This window comes from Pavona decussata, unplaced genomic scaffold (assembly GCF_977016875.1).
Source record: "Pavona decussata unplaced genomic scaffold, jaPavDecu1.1 SCAFFOLD_134, whole genome shotgun sequence".
NCBI lineage: Eukaryota > Metazoa > Cnidaria > Anthozoa > Scleractinia > Agariciidae > Pavona > Pavona decussata.
The window spans coordinates 1,172,196-1,191,304 of record NW_028145547.1 but is presented as its reverse complement, the minus strand read 5'-3'; the positions used below and the strand labels follow the sequence as shown (position 1 = coordinate 1,191,304).

Below are 19,109 nucleotides of genomic sequence, written 5' to 3'. Positions count from 1 at the left end.
TTTTATGAAAGTTACGACTTAGGATATACATTCCTAAGTCCTAAGTCGTAACTTTCATAAAAAAAACTCTTGACTGCTGGCTCTACGAAAATTTGGTAATCTAACTGACGCGACCTGGCAGACAGTAATATGATCGAAAGTTATCTGTTTCGGAGTTTCGTAACTTTTAGAGAAGATCTCTATGAAGACGTACAAGGCACGACTGGATGTGAATTTTCCGAAAGAACTGTCGTTTGCTTCATGTGTTTCCTAAGTCTTTACTTTCATAGAAATTTTCTTATGCGTGCTGGCTCTACGAAACTTTGGCAATCTTATGATACACAACCTAGCAGCTAAATATGATCGAAAGTTATCGGTTTCGGACTTTCGTCAGTTAGAGAAGATTTATATGAAGACACAGAAGGTACGCCTGGATGTGAATTTCCTCAGTACATCCTCATAAGTCGAAAATTTCATAACAATTATCCCTTGCGTGCTAGGCGTGCTGGCTCTACGAAAATTTGGTAATCTAATACACGACCTGAAATATGATCGAAAGTTATCGATTGGTTTCGGACTTTCTTCATTTAGAGAAGATTTCTACGAAGTCAAAGAATTAAGGCAGGGCTAGCTGGATCGGTTCCTAAAGAACTGTCGTTTCGCTCCATGTGTATCCTGAGTCGTAGCCTTCATAAAAATTATCTCAAGCGTGATGGTTCTAGGAAATAAAATTTGGTCAGGATCTAACTGACACGCCCTGTCAGCTAAACATGATCGAAAGTTATCGGTTTCAGACTTTCGTCATCTAGAGAAGATCTATAGGAAAAACATAGAAGGCACAGTTGGATGTGAATTTCCCTAAAGAAGTGTCGTTTGGTTCATGCTTATCCTAAGTCGTGACTTTCATAAAAATTATCCCATGTGTGCTGACTCTACGAAAATTTGCTAATCTTATGCTTGACCTGAAACGGAATCGAAAGTTATTGATCGGTTTTGGACTTTCTTCATTTAGAGAAGATTTCTACGAAGAGACAGAATTAAGGTAGGGCTGGATCGGTTCTAAAGAACTGTCGTTTCGCTTTATGTCTATCCTTAGTCGTAACTAGCATAAAAATTATCTCATGCGTGGTGGTTCTAGGAAATTAAATTTGGTAATCTAACTGACACGCCCTGGCAGCTAAACATGACCGAAGGTTATCGGTTTCGGACTTTTGTCATTTAGAAAAGATCTACACTAAGACACAGAAGGCACGGTTGGATATGAATTTCCTAAGGAAGTGTCGTTTGGTTCATGCTTATCCTTAGACGCAACTTTCATAAAAATTATCTCATGCCCGCTGGCTCTACAAAACTTTGATAATCTAATACACGACCAAGCAGATGATCAAAAGTTATCGGTTTCGGACTTTCATCATTTAGAAAATATTTCTATGAAGACACAGAAGGCACACCTGGATGGGAGTTTCCTAAAGAGCTGCCGTTTTGCTTCATGTGTATTCTAAGACGTAACTTTCACAAAAAATGATCTTAGGCCTGCTGGCTCTACGAAACTTGCCCCTTCTTATCTGGGTGTCGATTCTCTCCTGTTCAGCTCTTTCCCGCAGTTCTTTGTTCCTTATGACCTCTGGCCAGTGGACGCCATGATGGACCTCAGATATCTGTTGACAAAGGACTGCAGTTTTCTTTGGTTGCCCTCCATGTCTCCGAACCATACATGAGGACAGACTTCACGTTGGTGTTGAATATCCTTAACTTGGTCTTTCTGAATTTCACTTTTGATCTCCATACAGGCCTCAGTATTGCAAAAGCAGTTCTTTCCTTCTCAATCCTTGCCAGTATGTCCCGATCAGACCCACCATCCTTGCTGATGTTGCTGCCAAGGTATGTTAAGTCCTCCACTTCATCAATTGCTTCCCCATCCAGCTTGATGTTATCCACGTTCCTGGTCTTAACCCTCATCACCTTTGTCTTGGATTTGCTGATTCTAAGGTCTGTCTTCGCTGAGATCTTTGCAAGCCGCGTTACCGTGGCTTTCATGCCCTGATGGTTATAGGAGAGGAAGGCAATGTCGTCGACGAAGTCCAGATCTTCAGGACGGGTTGTGAGGGTCCACTGTATGCCATCACGATTTGCCTCTGTCGTGCGCCGCATTACCCAGTCGATGGCCAGTTACCCATGGGGTCCCTCAGGGAAGTATTCTGGGTCCTCCGCTATTTGTCATCTACATTAACGATTTGCCAAGCGTTCTAGATGCCTGTCAAGCATCACTTTATGCAGATGACACGGTGATCTACTGCTATGGGTCTTCCTCTCAGGAGCTGACTGAAAAGCTCAACCAAGACCTCATGGCTCTGGCAAAATGGCTGAATGAACATAAGTTAACACTGAATCTGGACAAAACCAAATGCATGCTTATAGGCAGTAACAAGAAGTTACAGAGGAAAATAGCTCTAACTGTTTCAATCTTTGATCATTGTATAAACAATGTTACTTGTTTTAAATATCTTGGAATCTTAATATAGTCTGATTTTTCGTGGACAAATCATGTCGAATACATGGCAGGGAAAGTTAATCAAAGGCTTGGCCTACTTAGACGCATTAAGCATTTGTTACCGTTTAAGGCGCGCATCCTTTTTTACAAAAGCCTTGTTATGCCCTTATTCGAGTATGCTGATTTAGTTTGGGGAGACAAACATAATGTAACTTTAGTGTCTAGTTTGCAGGTGCTTCAAAATAAGGCGGCTAAAATAATATTAGATCGACCACTGTATTCCTCTGCGTCTGATGCGTTAACTACACTGAAGTGGTTAACACTAGAAAAAAGGCGCTTCCAGCGCCGATGCGTACATGTATATAAATGTCTTAATGGTCTCACGCATCACGAATTAACATTAGTCACTCAGCAAGAACAGCATAGTAACAACACAAGAAATAAAGCAAACCTCAAAATTCCATCCATTAAAAGAAACTGGGGTAAACAAAGAACTGGCTATCATGCTGTAAGTGATTTTAACTCGCTGGACAAAACTATACGAGCCTCTGATAATGTAAATATTTTGAAGCGTCAGATTTTTAATTCATTGATTTAATTTTTGTATTACACATAAGATACATTAGTTTTTAGTAGCATCTTTTAGCATTTTTATTCATTGTAAATTTTTAATTTTTAATTTTTCGAGGTCCTTTTTGTAAACCACTTTTTAGTGAAAAAGTTTCGTCATTAAAGATTGTCATTATTATTATTATTATTATTATTATTATTATTATTATTATTATTATCATTATTATTATGATGGATAGGAGGAACAAAAAGGGCGACAACAGGCATCCCTGGCGCACTCCTGTTAGCATTTCCAACAGCTCATAAAGTATTCCATTGTGTATAACTCTACAGGTGCATTTCTCATAGCTCTTCTGTATGAGAACAATATATTTCTCAGGGATGTCATAGTGACGTAACAGCTTCCAAAACACTGTCAAAGACACTCTCATATTCCACAAAGGTCACGAAAACGGGAGAGTTCCACTCGAGAGACTGCTCCAAATGATCCTCAAGGTGGCTACGTGATCCGTACGTGACCTTTCCTTCCCGAACTTAGCCTGTTCATCTCGCAGACGGTCATCCACCTCTGCTTTCAGTCTCTTCAGGATTATCCTGTTGAACACTTTTCCAGCAGTTGATAACAGCATGATGCCTTGCCAGTTCTTGCACTTCTTCAGATCTCCCTTCTTCGGGAGCTTGATCAAATAGCCTTCTTTCCAGTCATCTGGTATCTCATTTGATTCCCAGATCTTACCAAACAGGTTGTACAACATCTCAGCTGAGGTTTCCAGGTCGGTCTTGATGGCTTCTAGTGATATACCATCTGGACCAGCTGCCTTTCCATTCTTCAGATGTCTAATGGCTTTCTTGATCTCCTCTTTACTTGGTCTGCTCTCATCGACCTCCAAAAGTGTGTCGGCAGGTGTTATGTCTGGAATCTCGCTCGGCGTTGGTCTGTTCATCAGTTTCCTGAAGTGGTCCGCCCACCTTTTACGCTGCTTCTCTTGGTGGGTGAGCAATTCTCCACTCTTGGCTCTGACAGGTCTGTCCGGGATATTTTTACTACCTACCAGTGCTCTTGTGATGGAATAGAGTTCTTTCATGTCACCCTTGCCTGCTGCTTCCTTCGCCTGATTTGCGAGACTGTCTACAAAGTTCCGTCTGTATTTTCTAATGCTTCGTTTGACCTCCTTGTTGGCTTCGGAGTATTTGGCCTGTGCGTCTGCTCTCCTGACTCTCGTTTTGCTATGATTCAACACCTCCTTCGCCTTTTTCCTGACTTCAATCTTGTTCAGTGTATCCACACTTGCATAGGCCCTGTACTGTTTGGACTTCCTTCCCAGTGTCTCCTCACACGTCCCCCTCCATGCGTCTTTTATACCCTGTCACAATTGGTTACCTGCTGTTTAGTCCTTCCCCTCGCTCAGATGTTCCTCACTTTCCTGCAGACTTGCTAACACCTGGCACTTGTTGGAGATGGCAAGCTGGAACCTCTTCTTTGTCTACTCCACCTTCAGCATCTCGATGTTGTATTGGTAACTTGTCTTCTTTTGGCCGGTGTTGAAGTTCTTCAGTTTCAACCGTCATCTGCCCATGACAAGGTGATGATCTGAAGCTACGTCTGCCCCTCTCTTTACTCTGACGTCCAACAGCGACCTTCTGAACCCGGATGACACACAGATGTGGTCAATCTGGTTCTCAGTCCAGTCGTCTGGAGAAACGCAAGTCACCTTGTGGACCTTTTTGTGTGGGAAAACACCTCCTCCGATAACAAGCTTGCCGAAGGAAGAAAAGTCAGCAAACATCTCTCTGTTGTCACTCACTTCACCAAGACCATGCTTCCCCATGAGTAGCTGTGGTCACACTGCACACTTTTGCCTTAGGTAAACTTGACTTGTTGACAGTTTTACCTAGGGAAACTTAAATTTAGAAGTGTGACCGATTTTCCCCTAGGTAAATTACCTAAGGTAAATTTTTCCCATCGATGCTTGAATATGCCAAGAGAACAATAGAATTTCCCTTGACCGTTACCCTACATGTTTTGAAGGGGTAAACTGAAAACCCAAGGTAGTTAGCCAATAGATGCTTGTCGGCAAACGCGCTGATGACAGAATTGATTTTATCGCGTCACGTTTTACTTGAAAAACGTCGAAGTGCAAGTCTTTTGTCGCTTTTGTGGCGTGCGTGTGCGTGTGTCAAAGAAAGAAGATGGCGTGGTTCAGATCGATGCGCGAACGTATAAGTATAAATCATTTGCAATCAGTACACGTTCCATTTGGCTGAATTTACTGAGGATTTAGTTTCCTTGTTTGCTATAGCTATTAATCGGCTATATTTCGTTTCAGAAACCAGTATCAGACGCTGAAGAAAAACCACTCGCGATCCCCTTGCTCGTTGCAAAACGTAAAAAAAAGTAATGAAAAGAAGAGAACTATTTCTCTTTCATCTGCGTGATTTTCCAACATGTTGTTTTCGATTTGCGCGCAAAAAATATGTTTACGCGGCATGAAATTTAATTCTGTCAGTCCCTTGTAAATACCTGGAGTGTTTTCTTCAGTGTGACCTTTTCACCTGGGGAAAATGAAACTCGAGATAAATTTACCTCGGGTGAACTCAGGTAAATTTTCCCTAGGTAAATCAATTTTCCCTCGGGCAAAAGTGCGTATAGTGTGACCACAGCTATTGTCTCAAAGCCTGTATTGTTTCTCCCAACCTTGGCATTGAAATCTCCAAGGAGCAATATCAGGTCCTTACTGGCTACTCCATCTATAACCCCCTGTAGCCTCGCATAGAACTCCGACTTTACTTCCCATCCGCATCGTTGGTTGGGGCATAGCACTGGACAAAGATGGCTTTGCCAACCTTAGTGTAGAACCTAGCTGTGATAATCCTGGATGATATTGGGTTCCATCCTATGTTAGACTCGGCAGCTTGCAGCGTCAGCATGAATCCAACTCCCTCTGAACGGGGGAATTTGCACTGTCATGGCCAGAGTAGAGGACGGTCTGTCCAATCGACAGTTGTATACACCCAGACTCGAGCCACCTTGTCTCACAGAGGCCCAAGATTGACAGGTTGTATGCGGTCATCTCAGCAGAAATCTGCGCACTCTTGCCTGCTTCATACATAGTCCTCACGTTCCATGTACCGAACAGTGTGGTTGCCTTGGGGGTAAGTAGGGTGGTAAGCATCGCAGCTTCCTTTCGCCTCTCCCTGTAAAGCATCATACGGGTCCACGAGGAGACCCCCTCTCCTCCCAAGACCGATGTGACTTTGCACGTGTTTCCTGTGGTTTCTGTAATCGCTTTGTATCCACTTAGGTGGGGGGGCGGGGGGGATTGATGGACTCACCAAGCTTCACCAGAGCCCCGTTGGCCAGGCTTTTGAGGGTTCTGAGCAGGCCTTCATGGCTACCGAAGCGGCTCGGAGGAACCAGTTCCCCGCCATACTTCACCCTGAACAGCAATCCCCTACTTACCTCCTGTTCCCAGCTACCACGGCGTGGACGAGGGCTTGGACTTTGGTAGCTGTCTATAGCAGTAGTGTGCATGAAAATAATTTTTTAGGATCGGCGTTTACGTTAGTTTTTACCATTTCGAACTTGTCCATTCACAAAGTCCTTCAGTGTGAATTCGCATTCCCATGATGAAATAACAGCTACACACTGAGTAAATAAAAATACATTGAGTAGTCGTGCTTCTTAATAGAAAATCGTTATTAGCTACTATCTTGTAGTCTCGGTTGTCATTCTATCAATGAAAGCGGAAAATGGAATAAGAAATAAATATCAATTTAAGAGAAGAAAAGATGAGTAACAATAAAAAAAAATTAAAGCTGAAAAATTATCGTTATCACAATTCTCGCGAGTACGCGGTCACGCCGCTTGGGCAACAAAAACACTGTTCAATAAAACCATTAATATTCTAAACCCCTGATCATATCATATTTCCAGCATGTAAATAGACCTTCACCAGTTGCTGCGACATTCAGCTTATTTTTAACACTAATTTTACAAATTGAACAGAATGTCTTTTCAAACTAATCAGTAGTATTCTTGAGAAGGTATTCCGTGTGCAACTACATATACACTCGATTGCAAAAACGTTGACACCTAAAAAGCATAAACCATGAACGATGAGACCCAACGGATTTGTGGGTAGTGTTTAAAAAATTGGCTCTTGCTGGCCAACTTGACCCTTTATGGAAAGCTTGGAAAGTTTCCATCATTCACCACGTGCAACTAATTTTGGTGATCAACCGTTGCAGGAGAATAGAATATTATGCTAATAAAATTAGTACAGTTATAACCATAAAGCCATCGGGTCTCATCGTTTACAGTTTATGCTTTTTAGGTGTCAACGTCAACTTCTGAAGTAGAATCAACAAAAGCTGGCCATCTTTTTCAAGTTCCTTCTGTGAGAATGGATTTCATATTTTCCTCTCGGTGCTCTAGGAGCGATTTTAAGTTAAAGAAGCCCGGGTTCTTTTCGAATATTTCAGCAGACAGTGCCCCTCTAAGAGAAACGACGATTAACCAAAACTTCGTAAAATAGCTAAATATATAAAAGCCGAGAAAAGCGATTTGGCTACGTCCGTTATGGTACACAACAGTGCTCGTCAACTCACGTACATTAATGCCATCATCCGAAGCCAAAAACCAAGGTTGCTGGCTCGATAATCAGCTTAAGATGGTCAGTCATATTAACAAGACGTGTAAAGCCGCCTTCTTTTATTTGTTTAATATTAGAAGAATAAGGAAATTTTTCAGTTCTGAGAACACTCAAGTTTTAGTTAATGCATTTGTTACTAGCCGCCTCGACTACTGTAATAGCGTTTTATATGGCCTGCCTACTTAGCGAACTTATCACCCTAAAGACAGTATCTAGATATAGTCTTAGGTCGTCCAGCGAAGTCCTCCTTCAACCACCCAGAATCAAGACTCTGCGTACGCTGGGTGATCGTAGCTTTACCGTAGCCGCACCAGCGCTCTGGAACAGTTTACCGAACGCAGTTCGCTGCGCGCAAAGTGTTCAATCTTTTAAGGACAGGTTAAAAACTCATTTATTTCGTCAAGCCTTTGACCTTTATTGAGAATTGTATTTTAGCCATTGACCTTGCCATTGTAATTTTAAATTGTATTTATTTAGGATATCTTTATTGTAAAGCGCGCGAGAGCATCTGTTTATGATTCGCGCGCTATATAAATAATAAATTATTATTATTATTATTATTATTATTATTATTATTATTATTAATTGATTTAATGTCCTTTTTCACAATTTTCGTTTCAGGGCAAAATCTATTGCAACACGGAAAAGTCAATTTCACCGTGTCACATCTTGACTTGTTCCATTGCGCAGCCGTGCAGTACCCTCAAGTATTTTCTAGCTCTGGAAATATTCGAGTCCTTGCATCTATCAGCTATGAAAATGAACCGCCCAGTGTTCATGATTCCGCAGTAGTGTGGACCACAGAAGTGACGCAGAATAATTTCCGCGTCTGTGTGTTGGAATCAGGAATTGGTACCAATGGATTCGTTGTGAACTGGACTGCGTTTAATGGCATCTCTTCTAGTGCACTTGACGGCGCTGCCTCCTTCAACACATTTACTAGCGGGACACAATGTGAAAGAGTTGACTTTGCACAGGTCAGGAATCACAAATTAACATTTCCTATATGCGTGTGCTTTGCTCTCGACGGTCAGCTTAAAATGTTAACTCTGCAAACTGTAGACAGGTATGCATACTAGATAAATGAAGCTTTGCACTGACCTGAAGACTATGAAGACTGAACTATGGCCAGTAGATGAGGTCTAGCTAGAAGTAACTCATTCTAATCTAGTCCGAAGCTTAAGGTTATAATTAGCTTTAGTCTACAGTCTGCATTTCAGGCTGCCAATCTCAGTAATTTCGACTTTGAGTCATATTAAGACTACAGGCTGCATCAGTTACCCAATGGTTATTTCTCTTCTGGTGACTGCATTATTATCGACTGCTGCCTGCATTCTGACCATGATCAAGAAAATTAAAAGAGGCGTGGGAGCGTGTTCAAATAACATGTGAAACGGCAATCATCCGTTGTAAAAGAAAACAAAAGGTCTTAGTTAAGCTCAGCTTTGGCGCCCAGCTTGCACATTACTTAGACCAGTTCTGGAATAATCAAGCCAGCAAGTTTAGTTTGATTAATATTAACTCAAAGCCGGATAGTTTCGTTATGACCTTCGTTACCGGTCTTACAGTTTGAGAAAACTCTAGTTTTGCTTTGCAGAGATTTCCTTCTGTCCCCAAAGTACTTGCCACCGTACGTCACGCTGGCAGCACCAGACAACAGGACGCCATGAACATGTGGATAGAAGAATTACAGGAAGACCATTTTCGAATCTGTATCCGAGAAGTGAAAACATTTGACGGCAAGCATCAGAATATACATGTGGTAAGTATCAAAACTAGCTTACATTCGTAAAACTAGCTCTGCTTAATCTGATCGTTTTTCTTATATAAACTGCATAGGTTTGGGCTGGTTTAGTCTTATACAAAATAGGATTAAGTTTTAATCATTTGATCTGAAAGTGTGAAAACGAGTATGAGTTTTACAAACCAGGTATGAAAATGGGAATGAATTCTCAAATAGGGCTTGTGTTTGGAGAACCAGGCGATATATCCTCCCCTCCCCCTTCCCCTCCAAATCAGCTCGAGCGATGTTTACCTAGGGACATGTTGCCGGCCTATTTATTTCCGCCGTCTGGCCTGCTCTAATCCTTTGCACAATTTACCTGACAAGAGCTGAGTGTTTGAGCTACCTACTCATTCACCTGGCCACGCAAATCTTTTTGATTATTTTGATTTTATTTATCCTCGGTTTCTTTCAGTTCCTGTAGTAAGTGGGAATTGATTATTCCCTACCCCCACCCCACCCCACCCCCGCCCCGTTCACAGTAACTTCAAAAACATGAAAGCTTTGATAACGAACCTCTAAAATTGAAAACTGACGTCACTTGATGTCGACGATGTCATCCTTTCAAGGGCTTATTTGGATCAGCCATCTTGGAGTTCTGCAGTCCTTTTTAGTGCCGAAGCGCGTTGTGCTCAAGGGAAAATTGAATCATTCCGACAGAATGATATAAAAGACAAAAAAAAAGAATAATAACCGAGACCACATTTTTGTCACGTAAAAAAACAATTTTTAATTAGACATATTTCAATAAGCTTGTCTTACACTTGAGGCTATAAACATATAGTTTTGCGCTTTTAAAAACATATCTTCAAAACGCTTGCCACACTGATCGATCTTTATCCAAATTCCAAAATCCAATTCGACCTGGGAACAGTGGAAAGAAGAGCCACCCCGTGGATTCCACTGAAATTCCTGTTTATTTTTTATTTATTTTATTTTATTTTATTTCATTTTATTTATCCTGAAGTTTTTCAAAAAAGTCTACACCAGTAAATGATTCTTTCACTCCAAATAACTTTACGTAAATCCTTTTCATCTTCTGCGTTTAAAATCTAGTCGGATTTGGCCACCATATTTTGCTTAGAGTAAGAATTTCTTCAGCCACATAGAAGGGAATCCAACTAAGCGAGCGGGTCGTAAACAAAAATGAATTTAAGAATTAAGAAGTGAGGTTTTGGAGACTGAAAACTAGTTACCCGTCTTTCAAGAGTTTCGCTATGCCAAAACTGCCGATGCTTCCGCTTCTGAATGTGCAGGGTTTTTCACTAAAACGTTCGTGTTATAGGGTATTCTGATTTCCAATTTTATTATTGTATTAATACAGGGCGTGAAAGGTAGCTTTTGTTGTGTATGATGAATTGTTGTTTATTTTGAGGACTCTTCTTTTCCAGGACTGGTTGGTGTTTACGCAAGGAGTGAATCAGCTGACAATCGACGGAAACCTTCAGTTTGAAAACGTAGGGGTTCCTTTGGAACAAGATAACTTTGCGTTCTGCAAGGTTAGTCAGTCAAAAGTCTGCTCTACTATATTTTTTCCTTGTATAAGAGTGAACTGTTAAATGTTTGATATCTGCTGTCATAAACAGGACTCGGTTGCAGGTTTGAGCTGTAGAGAGTAATGTTAAAAATGGTGGTTGCTTATAGTTTAACATGATTTTTGAGTAATCACTGGTCTGGTTTCGTACTTAAATCAACCTTCATTATTTCTCTCGCTGTGCGTTCCTTACACTGTTGTCCCCGCATAAACGCACTCATGTATAGTGATGCATGGTTCACCATATATATGCCGGCCAGAAAAAATCTCGATGTTGCCTGAACAGGACACGCACAGAATAGATAAAACATCAGTAGTGAAGTAGGTATGAAGTAAAGCTCAAGAGAAAGTTCAAGTAATGCTGACGTGGCACTGGCTTATGCCCCAAATACACTGGAATTTATGACAGCAGAAAGTAAAATGTCTCGCTTTAAGAATAGCACGTTTGGAGGCATCTTGTAGTCATTTGGAATACATATACGTAGAAGGTCAAACTTTTCTTTGAAGATTAAATATCTAACGTATTTATATTGTGAACGACCAATCCTGAGATCAGGGGAATCATTAAAAAAGGTGATCCTTCTCCAATCAAATCAAACCTGTTAAAAGTAAGAACAACAACTAGACTTTTGACAGTACCCTCTGTCTTCTTCAGTTCTAAATTGCAAAGGACAAAGATGAATTTATAGTATTAAAGTACATCAAAATGCTAATGCAAAACGAAACCACTGTAACAGCATAATTAACAAATACAAGACAATGTGTGACTAGAAGAGAGTTTTAACTTTACATGGTGCAATTGTTGGTTTAAAGAAGGTTGCACCCACTGGATAGGAATACCTTAACTTATTTGACAGAGGGTACGGATGAGACATGTTTTCAAAAATTAAAACTCTTGTTGTTGTTCTTAAACCTTTTTAAAACCTGCCTACTCACCACCGTCGGCTATCCAGACCTTTTGGCAAAATCAAATCTGCTGAGTATGAGGCTAAAATTGAAAGTGGCAATCCAGATGCGTTATGACATATGGAATCCTAAAAAAAACCGCGTTTCTTTTTTCATCCCCTATTCCGTTGTGTTTTATCTTCTCAGGTATTCAATTTTACTGAGATGTTTTATGCACCTCCTGCTGTCATGGTAACAGTCAATCACCTTTACAACAGCGACAACATCCACTCTGTTAAGCCAGAGAACAACGTCCTTAATACCTGGATAGAGGCAAGTTCCTATTTGCAATTCAACAGAAAAATATTTAACAATTATTCCACATATACCATGGCCACTAAGCCAATCAAATCGCTCGAATAGCATTATACAATGATTCAGTTTTTAATAATTTCTATTATTTAATACACGGTCGTGGGCAATCCTACTAAGTACCTTTTATCGTCTCTTCTGTGGCTCGTGCTATGCTTGTCTTTCCTAATACCATGAGAATTCTCACCATTCACTTCAACTTGACAAGAATGAATGTTTTATTTATTCTCCTGGAGCGCTTTTTATTAGCTGTTTGGAAATTCCGGAAACTTATAGCAAAAATGGCTGACCCTTTTTAAAATATTATTTCATTAGCCTTACTAACCTCGTTCTTGGGTTCAAAGATCAAAAGAATATTTCACCCTAGACGAGGCTAGTGAGGATAATTTGAATGCAGAAAAAATAATATTAAAAGTATCAGCCATTTTTGTATAGAGTCTAAACGTCAAACGGAAAGGCTATTCTCAGTTAGAGAGACCTTGTTTACAGTTTCAAGCTTTTAAAAAGTTTCATTGTTGGATAAAAAATGTGCGCAACGGTGCAATGATGACACAAGAAGGCAATAAAATGGAATGGAAACTATGTGCAGCTTTCGGAACGGAAAAAGTGGAAAAGCTCCGAATGTCGTCCATTCGTTTCATAATATTTTCGTTTGATCTGCCTTTCTCATTTGCATTTCAACCCGTTGAAGCCGAAATTATGTTTTAAGTGCAAATGCTTTTTTGTCACCACAGGAAATCACGATTTCGTCTTTTCGCGTGTGCATCAGAGACTTGGCAGGAATGGCGGAACAACATGATCCTGTTACTGTTGATTATGCAGTTATTGGAGGTAAATAAGCAAAACCCAAATTACAGTTATATCTTCATTTATTTATTTTTGATATATATCAATATGTATGCAGGAACATCTGGTTTAGTATATATATCTTAAAATATAGTCAAAATTTAATTTCTCTTAATACCAGTTTTTCATCTAACACGTGTACAAGAGATTAACACGAAGTTAAATTGCATAAATACTTTGACCTCAATGACGACTATTTTTACACAGCGTTACAAACATTATTAACCATAGAAATAAGGTACGAATTTGTGTCACATCCAACATTCCTCTTGTGGGACGCGAGATCTTACAGTCACATTAAAACATCAACGTCACCGTACAGGCTGAGAACCTGTACGTGACATTGTGGAATCGTGTAGGGGACAGTACTAATCCACCAATAACAAGTAAGCACTGAGTTGACTTCCCCACCGTACTTTGAGCTACTGACGCGCATTTGATCCATACGCAATTCCTCTGCGAAATCCATACTGAGTCTCGCCATTTTGAACGACACTTTCCGAATCTCAAACGCAGCTAGTTAAATTAATGGATTTCTTTTTCCGAGCTAAATGTTCTTTTTGGTATAAACTGAAAGTGTCGCACTGTGTTGGGATCCAGACTGTAAAAAACTGGCTCGCATGAGATAAAGAAAGTGGTGAAACCTTTCATAATTTTCCTCTAGAAAACGAGAGCTTAGCATTAAGAACAAGTTCGATCAGCTACGAATTCACAATGCCTATGTGAGGGCGTGTGCAGTGAACATTTTACCCAAGACCACTTTGAAAACTCATATAAATTTGAGCTGAATAGTGGAACTTCTCAAAGAAGATCTTTTACAAAGATTCTGTTCTCTTGAAAGGAATGAAGTCACAAAAAAGCAGCGAGGTTACTAAGTGCTAATCAAAATGGTGGCGTCCAATTTCAATTTTAGGCTACTTTGGAGAAAAAATTTATGGGAACGACGTTCCGCCTGCACAAGGGCATAAAATGATGAAGAACTCAAATCAATGTTTACTTTTTATTAGTGGATTAAAAAAAGGGATTTCTGGAGTGACGTTCTCCTTTAACAAAATGCCAGTTCTTATACGTTTGTCCTGTTACTGGTGATGAATTGTGTCAGAACAGTCTTCAACGTTTTCAAGCCGCAGGCAAGTGGATTCACAGCGAATTTAAATTTTGACAATTATAAATTTGAAACTAACCTCTATTTCAAATGACAACATTTTTTAAAACAGTTCAATGGAACACACTTCAGATCAGCTCCGGTCATTTCAGTCTCGGCGCTAAATTCCTCTTCACCGCTGACAATCATCCTCCCAATCCCGATGCAGAAAGCCCCGGCATTAAAACTTTTTTTAGCCCTTAATTCAAGAACCGAAGTATATTTTTGAGGGTGAATTCTGAACACTTCAAGAACGCATCTCTAAAATGTTTGGCAGAAATTTCGCCGATGGCTTCAGGTCTTCTATTTTCCATCTGCCTGTACTTTCAGTGACGATAAAAAGTAGACAATGAGTGTGCGAGAAATATGATAGTGTGTGTAAAATATTCTTTTACATTTTGTATATATTTTTTACAGATCTTGATCCCTGCATCAATGTTTCCTGTAAATACTTCGCTGTTTGTAAAGCGTTCGGCCCCAGGGACGCGCGGTGCATATGCGTGGATAACTGTCCTTCGTTTGAAGATCCTGTGTGCTCATCCAGTGGATCCACATACGATAATGTATGCGCGTTTCAGCGAGAAATGTGCCATCTGAAGGCAAACGACACAGTCAATCATTCGGGAGATTGTACAGGTAAAATCTACGCCAAAAACATTTCCTTCTCAAATTATGAAAATTATTTGAAAATTAATTTAATTAATGAATTAATTATTTGAAATTGATTTAAAGAAAAGATTGCATAAGCTTGAACAATTTTTTAGTTTTTTTCAATTTCAATAACCTTTAGGTCATTATTCTCAAGTGTCTAGAATATACATCATTATGTTGGCATCACAGATTATAAATTGGAATACGTTGAAAGTGTTTCTTAAGATCTTTTAACTACGACCACGCAAGACAAAAAAAATCGAAAATTGCCAAACTTTGTCATAATGAAGGAGTGCGAACACCATCTGTAGAAAGAGATGTGTCATTTTGTTTAGATCATTATTAATTACTTCTACCTTTGTGGTGACTTTTTCATCCCGGCGCCCTATGAGCCGGCGAGTGAAACCGACTTGAAAGTGTCACTTGTACGAACCGTTCGTCTTCAGAATGACGAAGAAGTAAAATAGAAATCGAAACAATTCACTATAAATACACTAATCCCTTCACACTTTGGCGTTGTCAAATGTACCGTCCTGGTACGTGGCTTTGTCAACGAAGACTATATTCATCGCAATATAAACTGTGTTTCTTTTACGATTTGATGAAATAAAATTTTTGGGTAAATGAAAATTTTTGGAGCGAAAATATATGGAGCGCTTTTCGAACATGCTATTTATCACCAAAATCGGTCTTTTGACCTTCAAGCTATTTTAAAATCAAAACTCGCTAATTTAAATTTTTCCAACAAATAATTCAAAGCTTTTGGCATGCTAACATAGTACAATTAAGTTAACCGGTGGAATTAGGATAGCTTTAGCATTAGCAAATATATTTTTTTGGCTGCGGACACGTAATTTGGTTAAGGGTGATACAAACGACAAATTTGCATATAAACAAACAAACATTATGAAAACCCATGACATGATGCCCCTGTGGTCATCGGTACCCTGGGGGGAGAGGGTACTCCCATACAAATTGACGGGGGTTTTCGTCGGAACTTTTGAAAAGAACCCCTAAAAGGTACCAGAATTCTGTTTTGTGGGCGTGATCCAAACAAATTTATACATAAATATATATATTTAAACAATACACCAACGAACAGTTGGCTGACATTTACTTCCTTTCATATTTTTCGGCTCAATACCCTAAAAGGTACCGCCATATCTCTGACAAAAGTCATTTTAGATTTTAGTTCCCTGTACCAAACTACCAATTTTAACACCTAACTTTTATACGATCGGTACTAGATGCAGAGATAAAGTCTAACCAATCAGGTGTTTGGGCGGTTCTAATTACGTTTGTAGCCAAGATTCCTTGTTGATTGCGTCCTCCCTTCCCTTGCCATCAGAGTGTTCATAACACGAGACAAGTTTTTTCAAGAATTACTTCTTATCTGTCAGCCATCTCCCACGTGCACAAACTTTAGAGGTTTTTCTAAACCAGCCAAATCTTTTTCAGTATAATTGTTGCCGACAGCTTTAATCCGCCAGGGATCTCTGCAAATGTCAATCTACTTGTGACACGGTCTGTGTTGCACGAGCTTATTCTTTCTCTTAGCTTTACTGGCTAACTCTTCGGCATTCCAGCGTTCACTTTTCACGGCAATGCACGTTTCTTGTGGCTTTTTACGGTCTTTTTCGAATCGGTGAACTGACTATCAAGAGCAAACACCTTATGCGTCGTCAGTGGTCCAGCTTAACAATTTTACCTAGCGTGAACTGGCTAAAATTAGTATTTCGACATATAAGATAACGCCAGCAATACACCCTTCGACCTTTTACTTGCTTGGGAAGATACTCAACCCTTTTGCCCAGTTAAATTCTAGGTTCTGTATAGGTACGTGGTGACGTGGTGATCACCCAGGTCCACTTTTCTGCCCCGAAGAAAATTCTCCTATCTCTATCAACCATTCAACAGCGAACTCCATCGGTGTTTAAATTATTGCGGTCTGGACATATAAGTAAATACAAGAGCCACAGTTTTCGCATTGGATGAGCTTGCCATGCTGCTGATTATGGTGATTTGGATGCGTAAATACGTGGCTGCTCTATGGTCGCTGGTCCGATGCTTGTAATGCAATTGCATAGTCTAATCTTTAATGGTACCAAAGGTGGCTTAAATATGGTTCAGGCAGGGGCTGCTATGTTGTTGTCACTGGTGCTTACCCTTTAGTAATTCATAGTTTATTATTGTCTATTAGGTGCGACCAGTAGAGTTCAGTCACGGGCTGCTCCGTCGCTGTTTCCGTACCTCTTGTCTTATTTGTATTTTAAAATTTGTTGTAGTCTGCTATGGTGACGTACTGAACATTTGCCACAAATTCCGCTCCCAAAAAACTCTCAAACTAACCATGTGGTGGTCCATGTGGTTTGTAATCCAAGGACAGTCTGACGTAACGAGGCATTTTCGACCAGCAGAAACTGTTCAACGGTCGTTTGGCGGCAGAAGCAAACTCGTATTTTTTCTTCAGAAAAGGGTTTTTAAGGTACGATAATCCATTTTAATTAGTTAGAGTGACAATTTTCCTTCTTTGTGTTGTAATTAGTTTAGCAAAGTTGAAGTCAATAAAAGCTTTTTAAGTGGAAGGGTCGAAACGGATTTGCTTGTATACAAATTATTGATCACGTTATCACCCAAACCAAGTTACGTGTCCGCAGCAAAAATCAACGTATTTGTTAACGCTAAACCAATCCTAATTCCACCAGCTGACATTTTTTTAAAATTATACTATATTAGCATGCCCAAACCTTTCTATTACTTTTCGGGAAAATCAAAATTAGCGGGTGTGATTTTGTAATAGCTTGCCCTCATTTGAAGGTCAAATTCGTTTTCGATGATAAATATACCCTCTTCAAAGACCTTCATACAAATTAAAATATTCTGATACTCTTTATCTGTAGATTAATAGCAATAGCTGCATATATTTCTGAATGCATAAACTGTAGACAAAATATGTTGTTCAAAAAGTAATATTATGAGTTATAATAATTTTAGTTGCGTAATGCCATGTATTAGATATGGAAATACCTTAATAAATTATTGTTGCCGTTGTTGTTGTTGTTGTTGTTATTGTTGATGTTCAAAACGCGCTCCAAAAATTTACCGTTTCATTTACCCCCACATTTTATTTCATCAAATCTTAAAAGAGACATTGCTTATTGTGATGAAAAAAGGAGATGACGATGATGATGATGATGATGAAGCCATCTACCAGGACGCTTTTTCTTTTCGGTTGAAGTTCGCATTGTTTTAGCATGCCGTAATTCCGCTAGAAACGGTTTATTTTCTAAAATTTTATCAAAAATTCTGGTTCTTATAGAATGTAGAAATGACAGCGTCAAAGTGTGAAGGAATTAATGTATTTATACTGAATTGTTTCGATCTTTATGTTACTCGTACAAGTGAAATTTGAAAGACGGTTCAATGCTTGCTCATGGGGCGCCGAAACAAAACATGAGTCGCTGGAAAGGCAAAATAAAACAAACTAAAACATGTATTTTTACAGATGGTTTTATTAGTCCTTTATTATGACTAAGTTTCGCATGTCTCGAGTTTGAATTTTTTCATGGTCGTACAGACGTCGGTGAAAGTTCCTGAGACCTCTTAAATGACGGACATTTTACAAAAAAAAATAAAAAATAAAAAAAAATTAAAATAAACCACAACAGACTCCGTTTGACCTGGGATAAAAACAGCATACATTAGGTGCAATATAATTATTTGATATTCATTTATTTACTGATATATTTACATTTTAAATATTTGCTGAAGGATTCCCTTATCAAAAAGGCCGCCATCGCCTCCGCCATTATCCAACTTGGGCCGAAGCGGTTTGTGAACAAGTCACACTGACTCCTTACGTCTTTTACCCCGACAAACCGGTTCACATACAAGTTTCTGTCAATCACGTGAACTTCTCAGATCCCGCATATGTCCACGAAGCAGTGGTTGCTTGGGTTGAAGAAATCATGGAGAACAATTTTACAGTTTGTATTACACAGGCTGGGAGAAACGAGAAAAGAAATGGGGAAACGTTTGCTACAGTTGACTGGCTTGCATACCAGGGGGCCCCTGAGGGGGGAGCGTCTGGTACAATGGAAATGCCGACTTGGTGGACTGGAACGAACTGTCGTTTGGTATCACTTCCCTTGGTGAGAGAATGATTTATTCTTGATTTTTTTAATAAAATGTAAGCTTCAACA

The 19,109-nt window shown here is 39.6% G+C and overlaps 1 protein-coding gene and 1 pseudogene across 1 annotated transcript in view; both read left to right on the top strand.

Annotated features, from left to right (window-relative positions):
• The window catches only part of LOC146467609 (uncharacterized), a 33,730-nt gene that overhangs the window by 905 nt on the left and 13,716 nt on the right, over nt 1–19,109 (top strand). The window contains exons 2-8 of the mRNA XM_085125640.1: nt 8,314–8,669; nt 9,290–9,454; nt 10,867–10,974; nt 12,102–12,227; nt 13,001–13,097; nt 14,674–14,892; nt 18,679–19,058. Of these exons, the coding sequence (XP_084981766.1) occupies nt 8,314–8,669; nt 9,290–9,454; nt 10,867–10,974; nt 12,102–12,227; nt 13,001–13,097; nt 14,674–14,892; nt 18,679–19,058 (1,451 nt within the window). The remainder of the gene's footprint in view (nt 1–8,313; nt 8,670–9,289; nt 9,455–10,866; nt 10,975–12,101; nt 12,228–13,000; nt 13,098–14,673; nt 14,893–18,678; nt 19,059–19,109) is intronic.
• On the top strand, nt 2,388–3,117 carry LOC146467610 (uncharacterized; annotated as a pseudogene).